We start from the raw sequence: 24799 nt of genomic DNA, 5'->3' as shown, positions 1-24799 counted from the left end.
AAAAAAAAAAAAAAAAAAAATAGAGAGAGACAACTAAATTATTTTCAGAGTGTGACACACAGCAATTTCAGTCACCATTACGAACCTTTTTACACCTTGGGCTCTCCCTTAGATTTCGTTTTTACTGGATCTTCTTGGAGTTCTGCTCACATTTTCCTGGGCCAGGCCTCTGAACAGAATTGTCAGCAGAGAGGGTAGGAATGTTCACGTAATGATGGATTAGAGAGTAGAGACAAGACTTTATTATAACCTTTGCCTCTTCTAAGTTCTGGACCTTAAATAGCCTGAAGTGAACAAGATCGGCACAAGATTGGTGTCAAGCAACTGATTGGTCCCTAGATCTCAATCCTACTTTGACTTCTCACCCAGTGCTGATTTCAGCAGGAATCAATAACCCTTTTGGAAATGCTTTTGTCTTACCTTCACGTTAACACAGAAAATTCAGAAGCTACCACAAAGCACACTGCAGAACCATTTTATTCTCGCTTTTTGTTTGACTTATTAGCAGACTTTCAATTCCATCCCTGCCGAAATACCGCCCAAATACTCTGTCAAGACTCTACCTGAACTGCCCCTGGTTTGGGCTTCTCCATTGGCCTCCTTTCCTGCTCCCTTCACTACCTACCAACCTTAAAGTTTAACAGACAAGCTCATCTAGGGTAGGTTCGGCAAGAGTGAGATTTAAGACTGAAATGAGGCCACAGCTAAATTCCTTTGTGTAACTCAAGTGCTCTGATAAAAAGTCAAACCAGGCCTTCCCTGGTGGCGCAGTGGTTGAGAGTCGGCCTGCTGATGCAGGGGACACGGGTTTGTGCCCTGGTCCGGGAGGATCCCACATGCCGCGGAGCGGCTGGGCCCGTGAGCCATGGCCACTGAGCCTGCGCGTCCGGAGCCTGTGCTCCGCAGCAGGAGAGGTCACAACAGTGAGAGGCCCCCATACTGCAACAAAAAAAAAAAAAAAAGGCAAACCGGAGTCAGATGTTCCTGACTGATGAATTCACTTTCATCGTATCTTTCCTTCACACCCATTTAATAGCCCACAGTGCAAAGGGTTTAGCAAAGACCACTACCTCATTGTTTGTATTAGACATAGCACTGTGCAGGGTCTCTCTCTTTCTTTTTTTAACGGATTTATCCATTTTCTAATATCCCTGAGCTGGCCAATGAAATGAACTCTCACATATAATAAACATTATATTTTTCTAATTAAGCACAGGGGCATTTATACTTCTGATGTCTTTGACATTTTCCCTGGGACATACCAAACCTTAGAAATGTCTCCAAAAACACCTGGAATCTGGTTACTCCACTGCCATGTGACTGACCACATTCATGCTGGAATGGAAACTACTTACACCGTTCTACCAAATGAAGGTGAATATCCACTTAGTAATTCTAGAAGGTATATATCACAAATATAATTAAGATGTACTACTTTGCCTATATATCAATACTTCCCCCCAACTGAAGCTTTTTTGAATTTGCTGCCCTGATTCTTCCTTCTCTACCTCCAAATAGGAATTTTTTTTACTGCTAAGTGGTGTGGGATACTGCTTATCTTCTGACAGCTGGTACTGATAACAGCACCAGTAGTCTCTACACTAATACAAATTGACACCAATTTGATGCAGTGTAATTAATATTCCTAAAACTGACATGTGTAAGAGAGTAGTTGTGACTTAACAAAAGACATTTAAAATTTAATTTCTTTCCTAATAGAAAACATTAACTTTTTTTCTAGGAAGTACCTGGTACAGGAAAAAGCATTCCCCCCCCCCAAAAAAAACCCCACATAACTAATATAATTTCAAATAGTCAATCAGGCAGAACAGTGTCTTTCTGTGCTTCTGGGGGAGGGGAGGAATTACTGATTATTGTTTTGTCAGTGATTGTCTTAGGCCATTCGGGCTGCTGCAACAAAATACCATACTGGGTAGCTTATAAGTAACAGAAATTTATTTTCCTAGTTCTGGAGGCTGTTAGCCTGAGGTCAGGGTGCCAACATGGTTGGGTTAGGGTCCTTTTCCAGGTTGCAGACTTATTATACCTTCACACGGCAGAAGGGACAAGCTACTTCTCCAGGGGCCTCTTTTATAAGGGCACTAATCCCATTCACCAGGGCTCCACCCTCATGACCCAATCACTTCCCAAAGGCCCCACCACCTAACACTATCACCTTGGGCATTAGGCTTTCAACATATGAATTTTGGGGGCACACAAACATTTAGACCATAGCAAAGATACAGGAAAAAAAAAACAGAATCTATTTTTAGATTCTAAAATCTTGCTGCTTCGCCCACCCCAGCAAGAACACTCCCTCCTATGCAGGCACATGCATATACACACACACAATAAAAACACAGGAAAACAAGCAGCCCTTTTATGGATAAAAACTAAAGAAATGCATTATATAAAGAGTAAAATTCCTGCTACCAACAAGGGATTAATTTCCAAAATATACAAACAGCTCATACAGCTTAATATCAAAAAAAAAAAACCCAATCAAAAAATGGGCAAAAGACCTAAATAGATATTTCTCCAAAGACATACGGATGGCCAATGGACACATGAAAAGATGCTCAGTATCACTAATAATTAGAGTCATGCAAATCAAAACTATAATGAGGTATCTCCTCACACCAGTCAGAATGGCCATCGTTAAAAAGTCTCCAAATAGGGCTTCCCTGGTGGCACAGTGGTTGGGAGTCCGCCTGCCGATGCAGGGGACACGGGTTCGTGCCCCGGTCTGGGAGGATCCCACATGCTGCGGAGCGGCTGGGCCCATGGGCCATGGCTGCTGGGCCTGCGTGTCTGGAACCTGTGCTCCGCAGCAGGAGAGGCCACAGCAGTGAGAGGCCGCGTACCACAAAAAAAGAGAAAAAAGTCTACAAATAAAAAATGCTGGCGATGGTGTGGATAAAAAGGAACCGTCCTACATTGTTGATGGGAATGTAAATTGGTGCAGTACAGAGGTTCCTTAAAAAACTAAAAATACAGTTACCATATAATCCTACAATCCCACCCCTGGGTATATATCTGGAGAAAACTCTAACTTGAAAAGATACATGCACCCCAATGTTCAAAGTAGCACTATTTATCAATACAATAGCCAAGACACAGAAGCAACCTAAATGTCCATCGACAAATGAATGGATAAAGAAGATATGGTGTGTGTGTGTACATATATATATATACACACACACATACACATACACAATGGAATATTACTCAGCCATAAAAAAAACAAAATAATGCAATTTGCAGCAACATGGATGGACCTACAGATTATCATATTAAGTGAAGTAAGTCAGACAAAGACAAATATCGTATGATATCACTTATATGTGGAATATAAAAAAATGATACAAATGAACTTACTCACAAAACAGAAATAGACTCACAGACATAGAAAACAAACTTATGGTTACCAAAGGAAATACTGTGTGGGGGGACAGGGGCAGGAGATAAATTAGTAGTTTGGGATTAACATATACACACTACTATATATAAAATAGGTAAACAACAAGGACCTACTGTATAGCAGAGGGCACTATACTCTGTATCCTGTAATAACCTATAATGGAAAAGAATCTGAAAAAGAATATATATATATTTGAATCACTCTGCTGTACACCTGAAACTAACACATTGTAAATTAACTATACTTCAATTTTAAAAACTGAGGTTAAAAAAAAAAGTAAAATTCCTGCTTTTTGGTCGCAGGCTTTGGTGTTTCCTGAGTCTTCTGAGTTCAGAATTGTTGGAATTGGCAATGGCAAATCCAAAGAGGGGAAATGATGTAGAGAAAACAACTCGTGTTTCCTCCTCACACTGGCATAAAAGAGAACATATGGAAGAAAATACAGAAGTAAATATATTTCAAAACCTAAAAATCACTGAAAGATTACTTGTCAGTGCAAACGAAAAGTTTTAATTTCTGTTCCTGGGTCTTACACAAAGACCTCATAACATGAAAAACTATTTCCACTAAAACTCTTTATGACAAAGTGTGGTACTGAGAGCACCAGAACACCAAAGGCTCAGACGAATATATAAACCACTGGGTCTAATGCCAGTAACTGCTGAACAAGGTGAAGAGTCAAACATGAGAAAGAAAACCTTAAGTAGAGCTTAAAGAACATTAGCACACATGTAAACCACACAAAAGGATGGTCCTGCTCAGACTGATAATCAAGTGAAGGAATACCAAGGCAGGCATTCTGGAAAGTCATGTGTGCAAATGCCTGACATGTAGAGGATGCCGCTACAGGCTAAGCCTACACACAAAGGCCATGAAAAAATTCCTCCTGTAGTATAAGCCTGGGAGGGGATAAGGGAGATGACTGTTTCCTTGGGTAAGAAAGGGGAGACTGTTTTAAAAGCCCTACTAAAAACTGTAGAACGATTAGCAATGCGGAGGCAAAACACATATTGGAAAAAAAGATTAAAGGGAAATTTGACTTTTACTAAGAGAAAAGGTATTGCATGGAACTGAAAGAAGCAGTAATGAACAAAAAAGATAGTTTGAACTATTCACAGAAAAATGGGGAGCCACATTTATCAGTCTGAATTATCTTTAAATGAAAGTTTGATAAAGCTTTGGCCAAGTTTACCTTAATTCTAAATCTTAGAAGAATTTCAGCCTACCATGACAGAGACAAGGGAGAAATCAAGTTATAGTGAAATCTTTCAATATTTTGCACAGGGAGACAATTTTCTCCACAAAGAAAGAAATCACTAGAAAAGAATTGTGGATATCCTGTCATGCTTAATGTAATGCCTTATTTCTACCAGAGGAAGCATAATAAAGACCTCCTCTGACAAATATAAAAGGTACTTTTTTTAGACTGACACTTCCATGACAGTTAGATAACCTCTTGGAGCTGTCTGAGGGGAAAAGCTTACTTAGCTTTAAGGTCCTTATAGGCAGGGAGTGTATATTCTGTACTTCTAGTAGATGCACAAATCCAATCCAATACCCTGCTTGGTAAATATCTAACCACATATTAACTCAATAAAAAGGAATTTTAAAAACTTTTTTGGACACAACGTCAGACTTATAGAAAAGTTGCTAGAGCAGTACCAAAAAAATTCCTGTATACCCTTTACCCAGATTCCCCAAATGTTAACATTTTGCATAGCATCACGTACTTTCTCGTCCTTTCTCCTATCTCTGTATCTCTTTATACACACACAGACTACAGAAATTGTAAATACATATACTCCTATTTCCTAAGAACAAGAATATTCTTGTACATAAACAAAGTACACCTATCAAAATCAGGAAATTAAAAACAATCCAATACTACAGACCCCTTCCATATTTCACCAATTATTCTAATCATGTTCTTCAGAGAAAAAGAAAATCCAACTCATGCACTGAGTTCAGCTGACATGTCTTCTTGTCTCCTTAGTCTGGAGCAGTTCCTTGGTCTTTGTCTTTCCCAACTTTGACATTTTTAAAGAATACAGGGCAGTCACTTTGTAGAATGTGACTTCAATTTGGGTTTGTCTAACGTTTCCTTATGATCAGATTCGGATTATGCATTTTTTGGCAAGATTCTCACAGAAGGGATATTGTGGTTTTCTCAGCATACATGTCAAGAGACACAAGATGTTGATTTGTTCCCTTACTGGTTGTGTTCACCTTGAGCATTTGGGCTTATGGTGGTGTCTCCACTATAAAATGACTAATTTTCCCTTGATAATAAATAAAGATCTTGCAGGGAGGAAAGTTAATTTGTCTTTAAGTAAAGCAGTACTAGAGTGAGAGATGTGTTTTAAATATATAAAGAGCAGAAAAATATAAATGAATCAAGAATAAAGAAAATAACTTTTAAGAAACTAGAATATATTTAAAGCACCATGTGCCAATTTTTTTAACCATATGATATATACTATTTTTAATAATGGTCTTAAAATTTCTTTTTCTATAGAGACCAAGTCTGGATGAAAGAAATAAATTGGTGATAAGTGAAAAAAAAAAATAAAAAAAAAAACAATGATTCATAACAATGTATGTGAAAGTGTTGAATAGAAGGCTTACTTGGAATGGCTATAAGCATTGAAAAAAAAGACTGAAAACATATACTTTTGTGCATTTATGGGGATAACCGTGTTACACTGTTTCATATGAAAAGATCAATAGACTGTATTATGACACATGACTGACTCTAATACACATATCACCACCATTAGGGCTTTACAAAACTGTATTAAAAAAAAAAAACTATGAGCAGATGTTGTCCTGGACAGTCCTCAAAGGATCACTATTAAGATAATGATTTCAATAATAAATTAAAAAATAAACAAACAAACAAATAAGATTCAAGGAAATGTTTCCAAACTTTGGCTTCCCATCAATCCCTCTAACATACTGCTGACATCAGTCCTAATGGACCAGTGGAATAGGGGCACAGGTGTAGAGGAAGTAAAATAAAAAATTAAACAGATAAAATAAACTATTAATAATAAAATTTCAAAACGGTGAGGCCAATATTGAACTTCTAATCTACAGAACTGTAAGATAATTAATTTTGTGTTGTTTTAAGCCACTAAGCCTGTGATAATTTGTTACAGCAGCAATAGAAAATCAATAGGGTACCCTTTGAATATGTCAATTATACCTAAATAAAACTGGTAACATTTTTTTGTTAATTTTAAATTAAAAAAATGTTTAAATAAAATAAAACAAATTTTTAAAATAAAATAAAATGTTGCCAATCTGAGTTTTGTGAACCCTCGAAATGATGATCAAAAGGAAGTTAATATGGAACTGGAGAAAGGCAGAGTTGAGAAACAATCTATAAATTAAATCCTGGCAAAGACGAATGTTGCCATCAGGAGAAAAGTTTTCAAAATACCATTGTGGAAACATCAGGTGAGTAACATTTTTGCCCAGCCTTAACTAAAGTCAAAGCACACTATCAAGGAACTGAATTGGGACTCAAAATTATTTAATAAGAGGCTAAAAAAAAGACACAGTTCTTTATATTTCTTTATTTTCACATACACTCTGGCTAAAAGAGCAAGAGTCCACATCAACAAAAAATGGAAACAAGGCTTTGGCTGAAAAACATGCACTCAACAAATCACGTTAATAGCCAGACAAGAAGAAAGTCAGCTTTGTAAACTTCTATTTCATTTGATTCAGAGAGAAACTTAGCATGTATTTTAAAAGTAACAAGAAAATAGAGTTTGAAATCTTTTACTGTGGGAAAACATTAACATCTTTCTCAAAGAAAATAACTGTTTTTAAAAGGGACCCAGTAGAAAAATCTGGAAAAATCAAGAAAGTTAAATTGTGGACCACTTGGAATGACATTCTTTCGAGCATACTTACAAATTGTGTTCCCGGGATGAAAAAGATTGTCATGGCTCCAACAACAGTAAATTGATGTTCCTTGGAATAGAAGTCAGTCTCTACCTTTAAAAATATATGCCTTCTTTGAGGAAACTCCTATATCTTGTAGCTTTTTTACATTCTGGACAATTAAATGGACTCAGGTCATAAATTATGAAACTAATAATATCACTGAGGTAAGCAGCCCGAAAGCATTTGCAATATATGTACATGTTCAATATAAAAATCCTTTATATATATATTTTTTATCTGGCATTCAGTTTTGAAAAATTCAGTCTCATATGTGGTATATTTCAAATGATACCTTTAAGTCAATGATTTCTTTCGACTGCAGTAAAGAAGATATGGCAAGAAAAATGCTGCAGTGCCATCTTCTGGGAGGACATTTAAGAAATCCCTTAGTTGTAGTTCCACAGCAACAACTGACAGTGTTTCTGTTTGTAGGAAAGAATATCTGAGTTAGAACTGAAATTCTGTCTTTCGTCCTATTCTCTTATCACTCAACCAATTAGAAGCTAATTCAGGTGACAAAATGTTATAACTACGAGAGAGAGAGGAAAAAACCCCCAGAAAACCAGTCTTTTAAATCCACAGACTGCTTTATGGTTCTAACAACTTCTTATTTATTCTTTCTAGAATCATTTGTAGGAAAATACAATCAATTGAACACTGTTTTTAATGTTAGAACTATATTGCAGCTGATTTATAAAGACTGTTTGCTAGGACAGGAAATACTATTAATTGTTGGATGACATTTTCCTAAATCAGTTCCTCTCTATTATAAGATTTTTATGTTATTAATAAGCACAAATATGTTTTCGAGACCATTTACTTTTTTTCTCAAACTGCAAAATAATGTGTTCTAATGAATATTTTAAATATTAAGGAATTTAGTAAACATTTTTGTAAAGGTAACTATGTAATTGTATGATTCTGTTGTTTCTCGATGCATGCATGCTGCCCTCTGCTGGGAAGAGAAGGGGGTGACATTTAAGAACAATGTTCCCAAACCTTCTTCAGTCCATTCCGTGTGTGATTCTTGCATGCCCACCACTTATTCTATTTGCAGAGTAACCGGAATATAAAATCTCCGGCTCAGGTGTGCGTGCATCCATCCAAAGTCATCTGTCCAATATCCACCAACCTAAACCATCCCTTACACAAAGGAATGACATGCTCTTGTTGCTAACAAGTTAATGAATAGTGTGACGTATGAGAAAGCTCCCTAGCTCTGGAATCGTACAGACTCGGGCAGGGATCAGACTCTTCTACTTATGCTCTGGGTGACTTTAAGAAAGTCAACTCCTGGGTCTTGGTTTCCTCATTTATAATGTAGTGGTACCATCTGCTAGCTTCCAGAGTCCTTTGTGAATTAATTTAAAACACAACGATGCACATCTGACACAAAATAGAACTTTAATAAACAATAACTGCTAACTAATTTGTAAAACCCATGAATTACCAATGTTTTCCTATCAAACTAGTTTATTTTGCCTAAATGTGGAACTTGTAAGTAGTATCCTGGATACAAAAAACTGAGGTGGGGGCCAGTGTAAAGTAGGTATAGAGCCAACAAAAATCTTGCCACTGCTCTATTCTCCTCTTCCTCCAACTAGTGAAAGGCTAATACAGGTTACAACTCCAAGAACAAGGTCAATATCTTAAATCCATAGAGTACTTTAAATCCTCCAGTGTGTCTAGAAAATACGTGTCAAATGTTGAAATTAGTTATTTCTGGCTGGTGAAGTTTAAAATGACTTTTAAAACTTTGTAATTTACTATAGTACTAGAATTTTTATTAAAAAGCACAGCTCACTGTCACAAAAACAGTCATAAGTACTGCCTTGAAACAAAGAAGTCAACCACTAACCCCAGTTTCAATGGCTCTGCATTAGTGCAACAGTTCTCAACTAGTACAGTTTTGTCCCCCAGGGGACATCTGGTGATGGCTGGAGACATTTCTGTTTTAACTGGGCAAGTGCTACTGGTATTTAGTGTATTTAGTGAGTAGAGGCCAGGGGTGCTGGTAACACCCTAAAATGCACAGGGGGCACCTACACACAAATTATCTGGTCCAAGATGTCAGCAGTGACAAGGCTGAGGAATGCTGCATTAGAGAGCAAGAAGTCCAAGCTCCTAAGCATATTATGTAAGTCCCTGACCTCCATCTCCAACCTCACCATCTTGCAATTCTTGCCTGACATTTTACTCTAGAGTCAGTCCTGAACCTCCCACTGGTCCCAGGCAATTAAAAAAACTGGCTTGCTTCAGGACGCTCAGTAAGTCGCAGACTTGGAACTCAGTTCCAATTCTCCTAATTCCAATCCTGGTCCCTTCTTGGTATACCACAGCTGCCAACAGAGAGACCCCCCCATGAAAACGGACCTGAGGTTATTCAGGTGTCTTCCCTTCAAATCCATCAATAGTTATAGAATACTCCATATGGAGAAGCAATTGCTGGCAAGGAAAGTGCATCATGAAAAATGAATAAAACACTATACCAGCTCTGGAGGTATTACAATAAAGGTAAATCACACACAGCATTTAGTTCCCATAAGCCACACACATACATACATGCACATGTGTGTGAATACACGCATATTAAAGACACAGACAAATGGAACACTTGGAGGAAAGATTATGGGGTAGTTATGAGTTTGTGGGTGTGGATCAGAAAAGGATGAAGAAAGAGTCGTTTGACTAAGATAACGATGTCACCGGGGTGTGAAGACGTGGGCTATCTGTACCGGAAAGTGATCGACCAACAAGAATAATCAGTTCAAATTTATGTGATAAATTTTTATGTGATAAATTTATGTGATACATTTGGTGCAGATGGGGCTGGGCAATCAAACACCTGAAGCTTCCACCTTCTGACAGCCAAAAAGTCACTCAGAGAGGTGGGTAGGACAGATAGTACAAAGGCCCTGTCTTTCCAATCAAAAACATACAACTTAATGGGAATTTCCAGAAAAACACCATCCAATGGCCACTTGGCTTTGCCTAACACTTTGAAAGTCAATTCCCTCAGCGGCAAAATCCAATTCCAACACTGTCAACTTCTAATATTTTACGCACACTGGTATCAATATAACCATACCTTTGTCATCAGGCCAACCATTAACTGGTGATATTAACACGCAAGAGTAGCGAAACTGATAACCATATAGCTATCAAGATTTATAAATGACTATGAATTATAAAAATTCAAACAATAACTACCTTCGCTGTAAAATACTGCATAATTTAGACACACTACACTTCTAAATCTTTGAGAAATTTATCATTCCTCAGTACTTGCTTACAATTATGATTAATAATAATAATTTTAATTTCCTACATGAAGTAAATTAAGCACCCAGACCATTAATATAAAATGGACTTTAATGGCTATTCCAATTTTTAAAATACTGAGGCTGTGAGTTTCTCTGACCGTGATACTTTGTTAAGTGTCTGGAAAGATTAACTTAAAAGCATCAGCTCTAGAGCTAAAAGAGATAAATGAATATCACACGTGGTGGCGGGAGCACGTGAATGTTAAAAATAAGCTCTCCAGTTGATTCTGCGAAGACCCTCTTCCCCACACTTGAGAATCACATGAAAAACGAGAGACAGCAAGGCTTCAGCCAGTTATGGAAATGAGTACCCTCAACTCAATTTATAATCAAGCAAAAGAGATTATTTTACCTTTCAGTGATGATAAGTAAAGTTGGTATTTCTCTCCACCACATTTTATTCTCTGACAAAGTTCAGGCAGCAGCTTTTTCCACCACAAAGTCTATCTTAGGGGAAAATGAATACTTTTTAAGTTTGATGCATTTTACACTCAGATTTCCAACAAGAAGAAAAAGATTGTGCAGGGAAGCCCAGGGCAAAAATACATCATCTTGGTTAAGGAACAGACTTTGTTAGAACAGTCTTCTGCTTAAGCTAGAGCATAGAAGTCAGATCTGTAACTTGAAAATCTAATAATATATACACTGTACATATGTACACCGCTATTTTCAAGAAGAAACATAGATGTGTCTTGTTTTCATCTCTTAGGTAGCAAGAAAGTTCTAAAGTCAAAAACTCTTCTAATTTCTAAAGACCAGATAGTCCACAAAGAATTTTCCCATCATTTATTATGTTTTCCAAATCTTCAGGTAGTAGTCTACTTCATCGCCAAACAAGAGACCTTTAGTGAAGATAACATACAAGCACCATAAATTTTAACAGCCTCTAATGGTACTCAAAACATGTAACATATATGCTCTTTTAAGCCACACAGCCCTGTGAGGTTGGACTGGCATAATTTGTCCCCATTTTGCAGATAAGGCGACAAGATTAACATTTGATTATCACTGATAAAGCCTAAAACCGTAATCTGAAAAGCATACCCGATTCTCTTCTTTCAGTTCATGATTAGCATATGGGATGACTGCCTCCGGGCATCTCTCTAACAGCCTGTCTATGCACCATTCATACTCTTCCAAACGCGTATGACACAGAACATGGACGCTGAGGCCAGCAACAGTGTCTTCTGAGAGTGGCTCCAAGAATGGAATAATGGAAGCTATGTCAAATGAAGGACCACATATGAGAGACTATGAACAGAAAAGTGAAATGTTATGGAATGAGGCACCCAAAAAACTAAAGCACAACATACAGAATACAGTTTTTAAAAAGAATAAATCTCACTTGACGAAAAAAAAAAAAAGAATGTAATTTTAGAGCACACGCATATATTTACTTAGTAAGTCTAATTAGACCAAAGTATTAAATAATCTTGAAAACACCTCTAGTTTAAAGAAAAAAAGATCTGTTTAATACAAAGCTATGATTTTTGAAAATAACATGATTGTGTTTGCTCTGAATAGACTGTAAGTTTAAACTAATGCGGATGCTTTAAGATTCTATCCTTAGGATAGAATCAACATGGTGGTCAAGATTTATGTCCAATGATGTTCACCTCAAGAACATTTATAATACTGAAAAACTAGAAGAAATCTAAGCATTAAATAAGAAGGGATGAGTAAATAAATTATGATATATTCAAACGATGGTATATTTTATAGCTATCAAAATTGTTTTCAAAGGACAAAATGCTCATGATAAAATTAGTAAAAAATCTCAATACAAAATTATATTCAGAGCATGGTCAGTTGTATAAAATCTACATAGGTACATGCACATCTAGAAATGCCTTTGGAAGAGCATCGAAATTTGAAACAGAGACCAGTTCACTGGAATGGGAGGACAAAGCCAACTTTCTTTTTCACACTTCCCTGTATTTTCCAAGGTTTCTAATAATAAGCATGCACTACACACAAAGAACCAAAAATAAAATTTCACATTTAAGAAAACTACAGCAATCGTTAAGAACCTAATAATTTGTATCAATACCATTTGCTACAACCTGAATGACACCGAGCAGCTATTATTTCAGTAGTCAGAACTTGACAATATTTTACTTTTAAACATTTAAACTATAAATACTACTTTTGATTCTGCCACCAAAATAATCTCTGCTTTCCCTTTCTTCTGGATAAAAAATGAAATGCTCATATCCTGATTTTCTTCTTCTTGTATCCTTTTTACTGCAGCGTCTTCTCAGACTCACAGGAGGACATGGAACATGAACTATCCATTTACAGTCAGCATCGTGATTTTATTCCAAATATCTACCAAGCAATGGCTAGGAGAGTAAGGTTGGTCCCTTTCCTTCCTGCCAGTTTAATATTCACCTTCATCTGAAAAATTTCCTGACAATAAGATAGCAAATATGAAATAAGGTGGTTAAAGTGAAATGAGTCAAATCTTGGTACAAAAATGGGTTACCCATGAACTTTTAAGTAGTTATATCCATATCATCAAGAAGTTTAAAAATAAGAAACACCAGGGAATTTCTTGGCGGTCCAGTGGTTAGGACTCCGCACTTTCACTGCTGAGGGCGCGGGTTCAATCTGTGGTCGGGGTACTAAGATACCAAAGCCACACAGGGCGACCAAAACAAACAAAAACCCTCAAAATAAGAAGCACCAGACAACACATATATCACTGGATAAAAAACGGCCCACAGGTTACTACTACTCTTTAAAATACTCTTAGTGTTGTCTGCTTCTTAGCAGTGTGTTCCTTTTTTTTTTTTTCAATATTGGAAATGGACTCTCCACCCCGAACACAGGCACTATTTATTCCCTTTTCTGATCTAGATCCCTCAGGCTCAGCTGACTCTGCAGGGCTGGAACCCACAGAATTCTCTACATAGTCACACCTGTGGCTCTAAGAGGGGTGGATGGCAAGGAGGCAGGGGGAGGGGACCAGGAGAATTCTGGTAAAAGGCAGGGCACTTACTAGTTACTGTGTCATTCTGAATAGTGGCTTTTTGACACACAGATGATTTATAGATTGTTTTTAATTCTTGCACAAATATACTATTACTGTGATTAAGAACAAGGGACAAAGATTTATCTCAAATCTGTGTGGTGGTGGTGAGCTGGTGGGTAGAGGGGAGACATACAATTTTGAAAAAGCTCTCCAAGTGATTCTGAACCGACCCCCCATTCCTCTAGGTAAGAGCAGGTGAGACCTTTTTGTTTCTTGATGGTTAGTTTTTTTCTTAATGACTAAGACTAATTGACCCCAGATAATTTAGAAAGAGTTATAATTAGGAAAAGGATTTAGAAAAGTTTAGACTGACTCAACTTTCTATCCTTTAATGGCAAGGATTCCCAGAAAGAAGATACCCTTTTTATTTATTTATTTTTATTTTTTATAAATTTATTTATTTTATTATTATTTATTTTTGGCTGCCTTGGGTCTTCGTTGCTGCACGCGGGCTTTCTCTAGTTGCGGCGAGAGGGGGCTACTCTTCGTTGCGGTGCGTGGGCTTCTCATTGCGGTGGCTTCTCTTGTTGCGGAGCACGGGCTCTAGGCATGTGGGCTTCAGTAGTTGTGGGGCATGGGCTTAGTTGCTCCGCGGCATGTGGGATGTTCCCGGACCAGGGATCGAACCCGTGTCCCCTGCACTGGCAGGCAGATTCTTAACCACTGTGACACCAGGGAAGTCCCAAGATACCCTTTTTAAATACCTTAAAATGGATTCTAAAGATCACTGAATTATACTTTTTCAAGCAGAGATTATAAATATGCTTTGAAGATTTATCAGGGGATATTTTAAAGCACTTATTACAATTAGCATTTTAAATATGTAATTAGTACATACATTATAGGAGGGCAAGGTCTTGCCTGCCTCGTCCAATGCTGTACATCAATCACATTTACAGTACATGATTGAGGAATATTTGTGGAATGAACAAATCTGAGACTAAGTGCTCGGCAGCCTCTGTAGCATAAGGGTACTAAAGATAAGAACCAACAAGAACCGCCTTTGGCAATTAAAAAAAAAATGTAAGTAACTCCATTCCTGGTGACATCACAGGCTGTCTAGAGGCTAAGACTAAGCAATATGGTCTCTTGAGCTTCGCATCCTGACACCCCATCCCCAATTTGACATTTTGGTTTCTATAAGCAATAACCACACTTCCACTAAGTTCCCAGAGTAAATCAGGGGTTGCACACTCAAAAGCTTAACAAGGTCAAACCAGACGATGAAAACCAGATGATGAAAACGCACGAAGGCGGCTGAGTATAAGGAAAATGGATGCCAGACACTGAATATGGACCAGGGAGACATGGAGGTGGAACTGCGGCAGACAGGACAGCACGAGCACTGCCCAAGGAGGGGAGCCAGTAGGTGGCTCCGACCTTCAGGTCTCAGGCAGTGAGGGCCCAGGGTTACCGCTGAATGAAAGTTCTGCTGAGTTTCTCAAAGAGAAACTTGAAACTCAAAATTCTGAACTTGAAATCTCAATTTTCATATGTTGGCAGCTACACTGGGAAGACCAAACACAACAGATGTGAGGATTATACTCAGTCCTTGGGCCACTGATTACATTAAACAAAATCACATCCACATTGAGCCCAGCCCAATCCACCAAGTCAAATGTGGACTTTATTTCTCATTCTCAGTCGGAAACATTCACGTTCAGAATTCTTGCAGGATGGTCTGCATTCTCTTGATCACGTTTCTTACTTTTAAAAAAATCCTTTCAGGAGCCAGATAAGCTAGCTACTTTGACCTATTTCCTATAAGACAGATAGTAGTGCTTGGTTTGGGCTAGAGGCCTAAACTGTGTGAGTGAACACTAAAATAAAAGTGAATCTCGTCAGTGAAAACACCGCGAAACATTTGCCGTACTTTCATTTCACAACGTGTTTTCAAGCACGTCCTGAGAATGAGGCAAGAGTCACAGGACTTGGAAGCTCACTCACCGACTGGCAACAAGACCAGACTTCCCGTCAGCAGTTTCAGGCAGAGGCAGGAATTCCCTCCACAGCTCTTGAGTATGCCTAACTATAGATTCTGTCCCCAGAATTATACACTCTAAATTAACTGGACACCCAGGGTCTTACCAAATTTAAGTCCTAGACTATATGGTAATATGCATATTCATAAGAAAAGGAGGCATTTTTATTTACCTGTAATTTTGAAAGGTCTTCCATATAATTTTTATCAGCCAAGGATTCAGATGATATTAAGACATTAACCCACGGACTGATTAAGCCATAATGACTACAGGTGTTTATCTAAAATGTAAAAGAAATTTATCATAAACAAAGATACAACAAAACAAGACTTTCTTCATCCATCCCACAAACAGCAAGCAATCCCTAACATTCTGCCGTGTCCCAAAATTAGGTATACATTTTCCTGGTAATGGGAAGAAAGTCTTAGAATGTATTCCCCTGGAAAAGGTTTTAGTTTTGCTGCTTCTCACTGAATAAATCCTCACTAAATATTTCCTAATATTTTAACTTTCAAAAAACTGCAAAGAGGCACTTTCTCACAAAAAGAGCAATACTTCCCTTAAGCTAATTACACTCAAAAAAAGTTAACAGTAATACTGAAAATAATTTTTATTTCTACTACTTTCCTTGGGAGGCAAAATCTCTTCCGTAAGTTCTCAAGACAATTCCCATAAAGACTCCCTTATTCAAGCAAACCCACATTAGCGACTCTGTCACTGTGAGGGACAAAGGGGCTGCCAGGGGTCGGGGTGAACAGGAAGGATAAGAGTAGAGTTGTTAGGGCTGATGCAGACTGCGGAACAGCTCTTGTCTGTGCAGCTGACGGGAAATGGAAGTCTGGTAAGGAAGTCTCTCTCCCACAAGCCTTCTGCAGTTCCTCTCCCAGCAGGGAGGTCTGCAGATGTCTCTCCTCTCATGTTCCGCTTCATGACTGTCGCCTAAGGGAGCACAGATGGATTTGGGGAAAAGCCCTTTCTCCCACACTTTGGCTACTGAAGTACCACTGTAGGTAAGTATTATAGGAGCAGTAGAAGGCGCTCTTTAGGATACAAAAATGTTTAAAATGTGGGCAACTTCACTCACAGACAAGTTTTAAATGTATTTTTAACTCTTGCTTTAAAAAGATACCCGGTAGGGCTTCCCTGGTGGCACAGTGGTTGAGAGTCTGCCTGCAGATGCAGGGGACACGGGTTCGTGCCCTGGTCCGCGAGGATCCCACGTGCCGCGGAGCGGCTGGGCCCGTGAGCCATGGCCGCTGAGCCTGCGCGTCCGGAGCCTGTGCTCCGCAACGGGAGAGGCCACAACAGTGAGAGGCCCACGTATCGCAAAAAAAAAAAAAAAAAAGATATCCGGTAATATGAATTACGACTGATTTTATGCTGTTAAAAATAAGAAGGGTCAACAAAAATTAAAATAAAAAGAAATAAAAATTTAACAAAAACATAAAACACACACAAAAAACCCCAGCAACAAACAAACAAAAAATTAAGGGTCATTATCATAATGTGTAATGTACATAAAGTTTAATTCACTATACTAATCCATTATCTTACCAGATCCTCTGATGTTCTCAATGGTGTGGTGTCAGGTGGCTGCCTCTTAGATAATCTCCAGATGTACTGTGATGTGAGCTTGAAAAAGAGTTCCTGAAGTACCACATCTGGGAGACACGCTACCAGCTGAGCTTCCCAAAAGTCTACTAAGAGCTGAGGAATCGTATCTTCATCTTTACCACAAAGCACCTTGAGAACAGTGAAAGAAGCCCCCATAGCTCAGATAAATATAGTACTGGTCAAGTTACAGCTGGTCTGAACAGCACTCCATCATGTGGGCCATGTATTCAATAATTTATCTCTAGCATTAGTGCCGTGGCAAAAGCGAATTTAGACATTTTAACAGACTCCAGGTTGCATGAACAGAATTTTTCTAGATACGTTTTTTTAATCTGTACTTTTATAAGTGGTTATGTGTAAGTCTCATTTTTCAATAAACAAATGAAAACTCACTTCTCTTATTCTGCTCCCCGTCCCCCCACCAACTTCATCAGGCCATCCAGAACAATTGCATTTTCAAAGTGACAAACCTTAAAGAAGGAATCTGCTTCTTCAATTCCAATTTTGTTGTTCTTCTGTAAGCCAAGGACTGAAGCCACAAGCAATCCAGGCTGAGTCTCCTTCAACTGAACTGCAAATTCAGTTGCAACAATCTGTCCTTTCCTCTGTTGAATCAATAGCCGAGGTTCCAGAATGAAGCCACATACCAACTTCATCTTCAGATAAAAAAAAATTTAGGAACAGGATAAACATTGCATTCATCTTGGAAATACACGCTAGTGAATTCAAGAATCAGTGATAAGCCATTAATAATTTATTGTAATCTTAATTTTTTCTTTACAAAGACAAGTTCTAAGGACATCATTGGTAACTGTCTTTGTAGAAGTTATTATTACTTAATTAAGCATCAAGATGTCCTATTTTGTAGACAGCTTTAAATTGAGGTCTAAATAGGATGTTTCAAAATTATGAAAAGAAAATTCATCTTTCTAGAATTCTACTCTTCAAAGTAGAGGACATCTCAGTGCTAACCTGAGACATAATAAGTGCTCAATTAATGTCACTTCTTAATTTCTTTCTCTACTGATTAACTTTTTTGGCTTATATCCCTAAATGGCCTCTTTTCCAACGGGAAGCTACCTTTTCTTTGATACCCCATTCAAATGCCTAATCTCCCACACAGTCGTTTGTGATCTTCCCAGATGCAGGCTATTTCTGCAACTACTGGACTCCTAAGACTCAAGGTTAATAACCTACTTGCTGTACTTGATTATACATCACTGCTCTGTTCTCAGGGACAAACCACACCACCCCCTCGTGCCAGGTCAGACTGTCAGCTCAGGGCAGAGCCTGTATACTCTTCACTGCCAAGCACTGTGTTCTGAACATACCTGACACTATGTTGAAAAGTCTTTGGATACCCATTGCTGCCATTTATCTTTCATTTTTTCTTTTTCATTTGCCAAATCCAAAGCCCAAGCACTCCCACTTTGGGCCACTTCCTTTTTAAGACTAAGTCTATCTTCCTTTACAACTAAGAAAAAAATGAGCTACACAGAAGCCAGAAGAAAACTAAACACCTCAGGACCACTGAGTCCTATTTTAGCTTGCTGTTAATACCAGGCAGGGCACCGTACCTCTGAATGGCTTTTCATTTCGTTTCTGTGCATGTCAAGATCTCTCATTTTCAAAGCCATTGCTGCCTTGGTCAATGTCACTAAGACTGATGAAAATCCAGAAGTATCCAGCTTCCTTAAATAGCTTATGGCAGTTAAAGGATCAATATTCTTCATAGAAGGACTACAGAGAATATGGGGCAGTTGCTTCGGCTCAGCGACATAAAACATCTGAACCACTTTTGCTGCCAATTCCTTTGGTGAGCGTAAACAAGAAATAAAAGGTCAGTCAGCCGATAGAAAGCAACAAAATCAGCAAAAACAAAAAAAAAAAAGGATAAAAAGCCAAGATACAAACATTCCAATTAAGATAAAATTACAGTACTATGCTTCGATTTAAAAAGAGAGTTGATGGTGATAGCGTGGGAGAGCTGAGATGACCTAAAGTGATCTCTTTGCTGAGTTATAATGAAGAAAAAGCAGGGAAAGTGTATACTAAGTTGTGGCCAGCATTTCTAATTTTAACAAGAGTTCAGAAGAAGAAAACAAATATTGGATTAAATTATACTCAAAAGTCCATTATAGAAAATTACTGCTTAATACAAAATTTACTTATATTTAATGTACAAAATATACTTAATATTTATAAGAGAAAATTTCATTTCTCTTAAAACCTTAAAACACTTGGTATCACAATACCCAACTTTGCATACTGGCATTCAACTCTTTAAAAATACATGAGGAGCTAAAAATGATCCTTAATAATGTCTGAAGGTTGCTGGGCCAGGATTTCACAAGGGAAACTTTGGACACCTGGAGAGTGGGGCAACCAGGGTTGTGAAAAGGGCTGCAGATGAGAAGAAGACAGGCAAAGCCCAGGTTCTATGTCATTCTTCTAAAGACATGCCACTGTCACAATGGGCAGGTCACTCAACCATGGTGGACCACACCCCCCTGTCTATGTAATGAGAAAGTATGAGAAGATGATTATAAGTTCTCTTCCAAGCTGTAATTCTGAGTATTATTAATGAAGAAAAGGGCACACTAATTACCTTTTTTAGAAAAAAAAGACTATAATACCAATGAAAAATACTTGGAACTTGATTTCTCAACAGAATTACATAAAATAAATTGCTAAAATGAAAACTTAAAAATATTAGCTATAACTAAATAGAAAACTGTATTCACTTCACTTAATTCTTCATCCAGGTTTTCATAAAGTGAATGATTAATGTAAAAGATTAATCCCCTCTCGTATTTCTGCGCTCCATCCTCTAATGCCCAGTCCACTCGGGCCAAAACTTCAGCCATAGACAAACCAGACATCTTATAGTATGGCAAGGTGAGGTGGGAATACTGGGTGTCAAGCCTAAAGGGAAGGAAGTAAAAAAAAAAAAAAAAAAAACCTTCAGATTTGTCATGTTTAAGTTTGGATGTCTAACACATTTAATAATAAAACAGACATGATTTCCAGAAGACATAAATCTCAAAATACTTTTCTACGGCCATTAGGAGTTGGAACATACTCCTGAGTTTTGTTCTGCAAAGTCATTCTAATTAATGTAGCTTCTTTTTGCTTGCTCATAAGAAAAACAAAAACAGTTCATTAAGTGAATTTTAATATTCATAATGTGGCTCTAAAATAATGGTATTTATAAGTAGGAAAAGTCTTTTATCAATTTATAATGACTCCCATGGGTCAAGTAAGCCTTGGAAACAATTATATATGAAAAAAAATTATAAAGATCATTCTCATCTGGACAATGGCTACAGGATTTGTTCATTTTGTGAAAATTATTGTGACTTGTACACTTATTACTTGTGTACTCTTCTATGTGTATAACTCCATTAAAAAGATTTTTTTAAGTTTCCTCAAAAAGCTGAAATATTGAGTAATGGTTACCATTAAATCTATTAACATAAAAAAAAAAAGATCATTCTCAAAAAGAGAAATCACTATTGATCCTAATGTCCTTTTCTGACATCATAAAAGCACTGACTACTAAGGTTAAAATCACGGAGTGTCCTACTAGTATCTCTCCCTTACAGCTCATAGTAATATGGTTGTCTCAGGGATGTTCACTGGTCGTGCCCCACCCCTGCCCAAAGGTCTGAAAAGAAACTTCAAATTCCTAAATTAACTGCTGGAGACTCATGAACTGCTCATCCAATAAACTGTAAGTCCTTGAAGGCAGGCAACAGGTCGTGCTCATTTCTCTAAGCTTAGCCCAGTACCTGACCCACAGGATGTGCTAAACAAATGCTGTGGCATAAATGAATAACTAAACCACCTCCCCTCATGCGTCCTCCCATTTGTCAGGTAACTGCCAGAGCTGGAAAAGTTAGTAAGCACACCTGAAGCTCAGGATGGCTTCTCTGACAAGTTTCCAAGTAGCATCACCAACCTGCTGTAGCAGTCTCCAAGGTGCCCACAGCTTTCTTTAAATGCTTCTAAAAGCTCAGCTTTTTCTCCAGGTTCCAGCTGACTGGCATCCATCAGGGCAGCTCTCACTAACAGGTGAGCCTCGCTGAGAAGGTGGATGCAGCTCTGCGTTTTTGCAGTCTTGTAGGTGTTACTGTAGTCTACCTAACACAAAAAAGGCAAGCAGCTAATGTTGCTTTAGACATCTCCCCAAAGTTTCCCAGTTCTTAAGAATATCTACCCAGTTGGTTACTAAAGTCAATATCTGAACACATTAAATCCTAAAAAATAAAAAGTGGTTATTTGTCATTCTGATAAGGCCTAGCTAAAGTGGTTTTCTTTTCCCCCACGATCTATGAGCCAGTTTAACACACACGATTGTAACTATTCTCTTGTTAAACAGTGCTAATCATTAGAGAAGGTACAATTAATACTGTAACACTAATAATACTGTTAACTTAGCAATAATTTGATCACAATTTGATAAGGCTAATGAACATATCTGAAAACCTTAACTTTATTTTTAAGTTCTATGATTTAAATCTTTCTCAAATTCAGATTGAGTGTGCTTCCTTTATCTTAGTTTCAATCTGTGAATTTAGGTTCTGCTACATCTATTTCTGTAACTTACAGTGGGCTTATAAAAATTATCACTAGCTAGGACTTCCCTGGTGGTGCAGTGGTTAAGAATCTGCCTGCCAAGGCAGAGGACGTGGGTTCGATCCCCGGTCTGGGAAGATCCCAAGTACCTTGGAGCAACTAAGCCCGTGGGCCACAGCTACTGAGCCTGTGTACTCTACAGCCTGCGAGCCACAACTACTGAGCCCATGTGCCGCAACTACTGAAGCCTGCGCGCTCTAGGGCCCGTGTGCTGCAACTACTGAGCCCGCGTACCGCAATTACAGAAGCCCAAGCGCCTAGAGCTCGTGCTCCACGACAGGAGAAGCCACTGCAATGAGAAGTCTGTGCACCACAACGAAGAATAGCCCCTGCTCACCACAACTAGAGAAAGCCCGCGCACAGCAATGAAGACCCAATGCGGCTAAAAATAAATAAAATTAAAAAAAAGATTATCACTAGCTAATCTGAGTCAATCAGTATTTTTAGATTCCAGTAGGCAAATCACCTAGATGACGTCTAAGACTTTCAATTAAGCGTCTAAGTTTTCAATTAATTTTGAAAACAAAACAAAGCTGATAAAATTATCAGCATTAAAATGCCAGGGCAAAATCAGGCAAAAGCTTCACCCGATGACCAAAATTAACATTACTAGTGAAGGGGAAATGAATATTCTGCATCTCCCAGTGTGATACTCTGAGAAAGATACGTCACCTACACAATGTTCTGGCCAAGGAGAAGAACATACAACCTGAATCTAATCATGAGAAATGATATGAAATGAGAAATGAAATGAAATGAAAAAATAAATTTTTATAAGGTGGCAGGGGGAGAAATATTTTTCAAAACTGTTATAAAACAAAGAGTGGAATCTAAAAATACAACATGCTAGTGAATAAAACAAAAAAGACACAGACTCACAGATACAGAAAACAAACTAGTGGTTACCCGTGAAGATAAGAGAGGGAGATTAAGAGGTACAAACTACTACGTATAAAATAAATAAGCTACAAGGATATACTGCACAACACGGGGAATATAGCCAATATTTTATAATAACTACAAATGGATTATAACCTTTCAAAACTGTGAATCACTATGTTTATACCTGTAACTTATAATATTGTCCGTCAACTATACTTCAACAAAAGAAAACAAAAAAAAATTTTTTAAATAAAACAAGGAAAGGCTGTGAACATATTCTGGATTAAAGGAGCTAAAGAGACATGGCAGTTAAATACATTACTTGATGGATCCTGGACCTGGGGCAGGAGGTGCCGGGGGCTTCTACTAGGCCATTATTGAGTCAATTGACAAAACTGGAATATGAACCATAGAGTAAAGTATTGTGTCATTGTTAAATTTTCTGAAGCATGTGTGTGTCCTGTGGTTATATAAGCAAATATCTCAATTCTTAGGAAACATGCACTGAAATATTTAGGAGCCTTAGGCTATGACGTATGCAATATACCTTCCAATGGATCAGGAGAAAATATACATGCGTGCTTGCGCATTTGTACAAGAGTGCAAAAAAGAAGAAAAGAGAGGGAGAAACAAAGGGAGTATCATGTTGGCTATGGGCAAATCTGTGTGGGGAATACACAGGTTTTACTTGTACTATTCTTATTCTTGCAACTTTTCTGTAGGTTTGAAATTATTTCAAAATAAAGAATTTATAAAAATTGTCAGGGATGAGTAGGCAGTTGTCACTCTTAGAAGAGGAAGAAGGATGCCTATGGGACAATGCTACAAGTGCTGCAGTGCCCTGGGACTATCTGCTAATATTTCAAAGAAGTGTGAGACAGGGACATATGATCTAAGATTTCTTTCGGCTCCATTTCATGGTTCTCTTTGCTAGGGTTCAAAATAAAGGTCAAAGGCTACTTATGTTTAGAATGGCTAATCAATTCTCGTAGGAGAGTGGGTATGAACAAGGGAATCTTATTTTAGTGAAGGGAATTTCTTCTGGCTCCTCAAATATCAGGAGCTGTGAAAACAAGACGGTAAAGATAATACATTGCACTGTCAGACAGAGCCTGGAAGCTGGCTGGCTGTGGCATTCTGCATGTACGATAATTAGAATCAATTCCTAGTCATCAATTAGACTCTAAAAATTTCTACCAGTAAGAATTACAAGTCTGAAAGGAATACCATTTCTTTGTACAGTTGCACTGGTGAGATCGTATTCACAATATACAAATTCCACCCAGCCTCAGCTACAGGAGGTGTTTTGAGATTAACACTGGTACCTTTTCTAGAACTAAAAGCAAAACAAAGGACAAGAATTATAAGACATATTATTAATAAACGGGAATTTTAAATGGTAAATATCAGATACCTAAAATATTGTAATTATGATATCATTTTCATTTAGTATTTTCTTTGTTGATTACCTAAACAGCATTTAACATACTGCATTCTCACGGACTGATAAACCAAGCACTTGCAGTTCATTCCACAAGTATTGTTAAATAGGCAATAAGTTCACGGAACAGGCAAGAGTCCTCAAAAGGAAGAAAGCCTTGGATATGGCCTTCATGAGGCCAGGGCTGCTGGGAAAATGCAAAAGACAGAACTGAACATCTGCTGGAGGCACTACCTTATCTCTTGCTTTCACTATATGATGCATTTTCTGTGGTATGCAATCTTTTAAAAATGCAGACCCTAGACCAAATGAATTTTCAAATAAATTAGAATTTTAAAAAAATCATTTAAAAATATATAATACTTTTAAGATGTCAAATGTGTGAGATTACAAGCTATTTTTCCTCTCGCCAGAAAGCTTTTAGGATCAGTCAGTCTCAGACCACTTTGTGCACACTCTAAGCGAGCAGTTACCCAAGGGAACCTGGTTATTCCTGCTGGTGGAACAAAG

General features: G+C 37.9%; 2 protein-coding genes across 7 annotated transcripts in view; one reads left to right on the top strand and one right to left on the bottom strand.

Annotated features, from left to right (window-relative positions):
* Nucleotides 1–17358, top strand: part of CP (ceruloplasmin) — a 65811-nt gene extending 48453 nt beyond the window's left edge. For both annotated transcript variants that reach the window (XM_024769010.1, XM_024769011.1), the window contains exons 18-20: nt 1212–1374; nt 12949–13053; nt 17272–17358. In XM_024769010.1, the coding sequence (XP_024624778.1) occupies nt 1212–1374; nt 12949–13052 (267 nt within the window). In that variant the 3' untranslated portion in view covers nt 13053; nt 17272–17358. The remainder of the gene's footprint in view (nt 1–1211; nt 1375–12948; nt 13054–17271) is intronic.
* The window catches only part of HPS3 (HPS3 biogenesis of lysosomal organelles complex 2 subunit 1), a 44689-nt gene continuing 26543 nt past the window's right edge, over nt 6654–24799 (bottom strand). The window contains exons 8-17 of one of the 5 annotated variants that reach the window (XM_024769008.1): nt 24076–24184; nt 21290–21471; nt 20073–20253; nt 18906–19139; nt 17799–17984; nt 17269–17457; nt 15887–15994; nt 11743–11949; nt 11051–11141; nt 6654–7797 (exon numbers count right to left, since the gene is read on the bottom strand). In XM_024769008.1, the coding sequence (XP_024624776.1) occupies nt 7670–7797; nt 11051–11141; nt 11743–11949; nt 15887–15994; nt 17269–17457; nt 17799–17984; nt 18906–19139; nt 20073–20253; nt 21290–21471; nt 24076–24184 (1615 nt within the window). In that variant the 3' untranslated portion in view covers nt 6654–7669. Of the gene's footprint in view, nt 7798–11050; nt 11146–11742; nt 11950–15886; nt 15995–17268; nt 17458–17798; nt 17985–18905; nt 19140–20072; nt 20254–21289; nt 21472–24075; nt 24185–24799 lie in introns of those variants that run through there. The other 4 variants (XR_003006386.1, XM_024769009.1, XR_003006387.1 and 1 more) reach the window with 4 other exon arrangements.

This window comes from Neophocaena asiaeorientalis, unplaced genomic scaffold, assembly GCF_003031525.2.
Source record: "Neophocaena asiaeorientalis asiaeorientalis breed wild unplaced genomic scaffold, Neophocaena_asiaeorientalis_V1.1 scaffold118, whole genome shotgun sequence".
In the NCBI taxonomy this organism is placed as follows: Eukaryota; Metazoa; Chordata; class Mammalia; order Artiodactyla; family Phocoenidae; genus Neophocaena; species Neophocaena asiaeorientalis.
The sequence above is the reverse complement of the archived record's forward strand: the minus strand, read 5'-3'. Positions and strand labels throughout refer to the sequence as shown.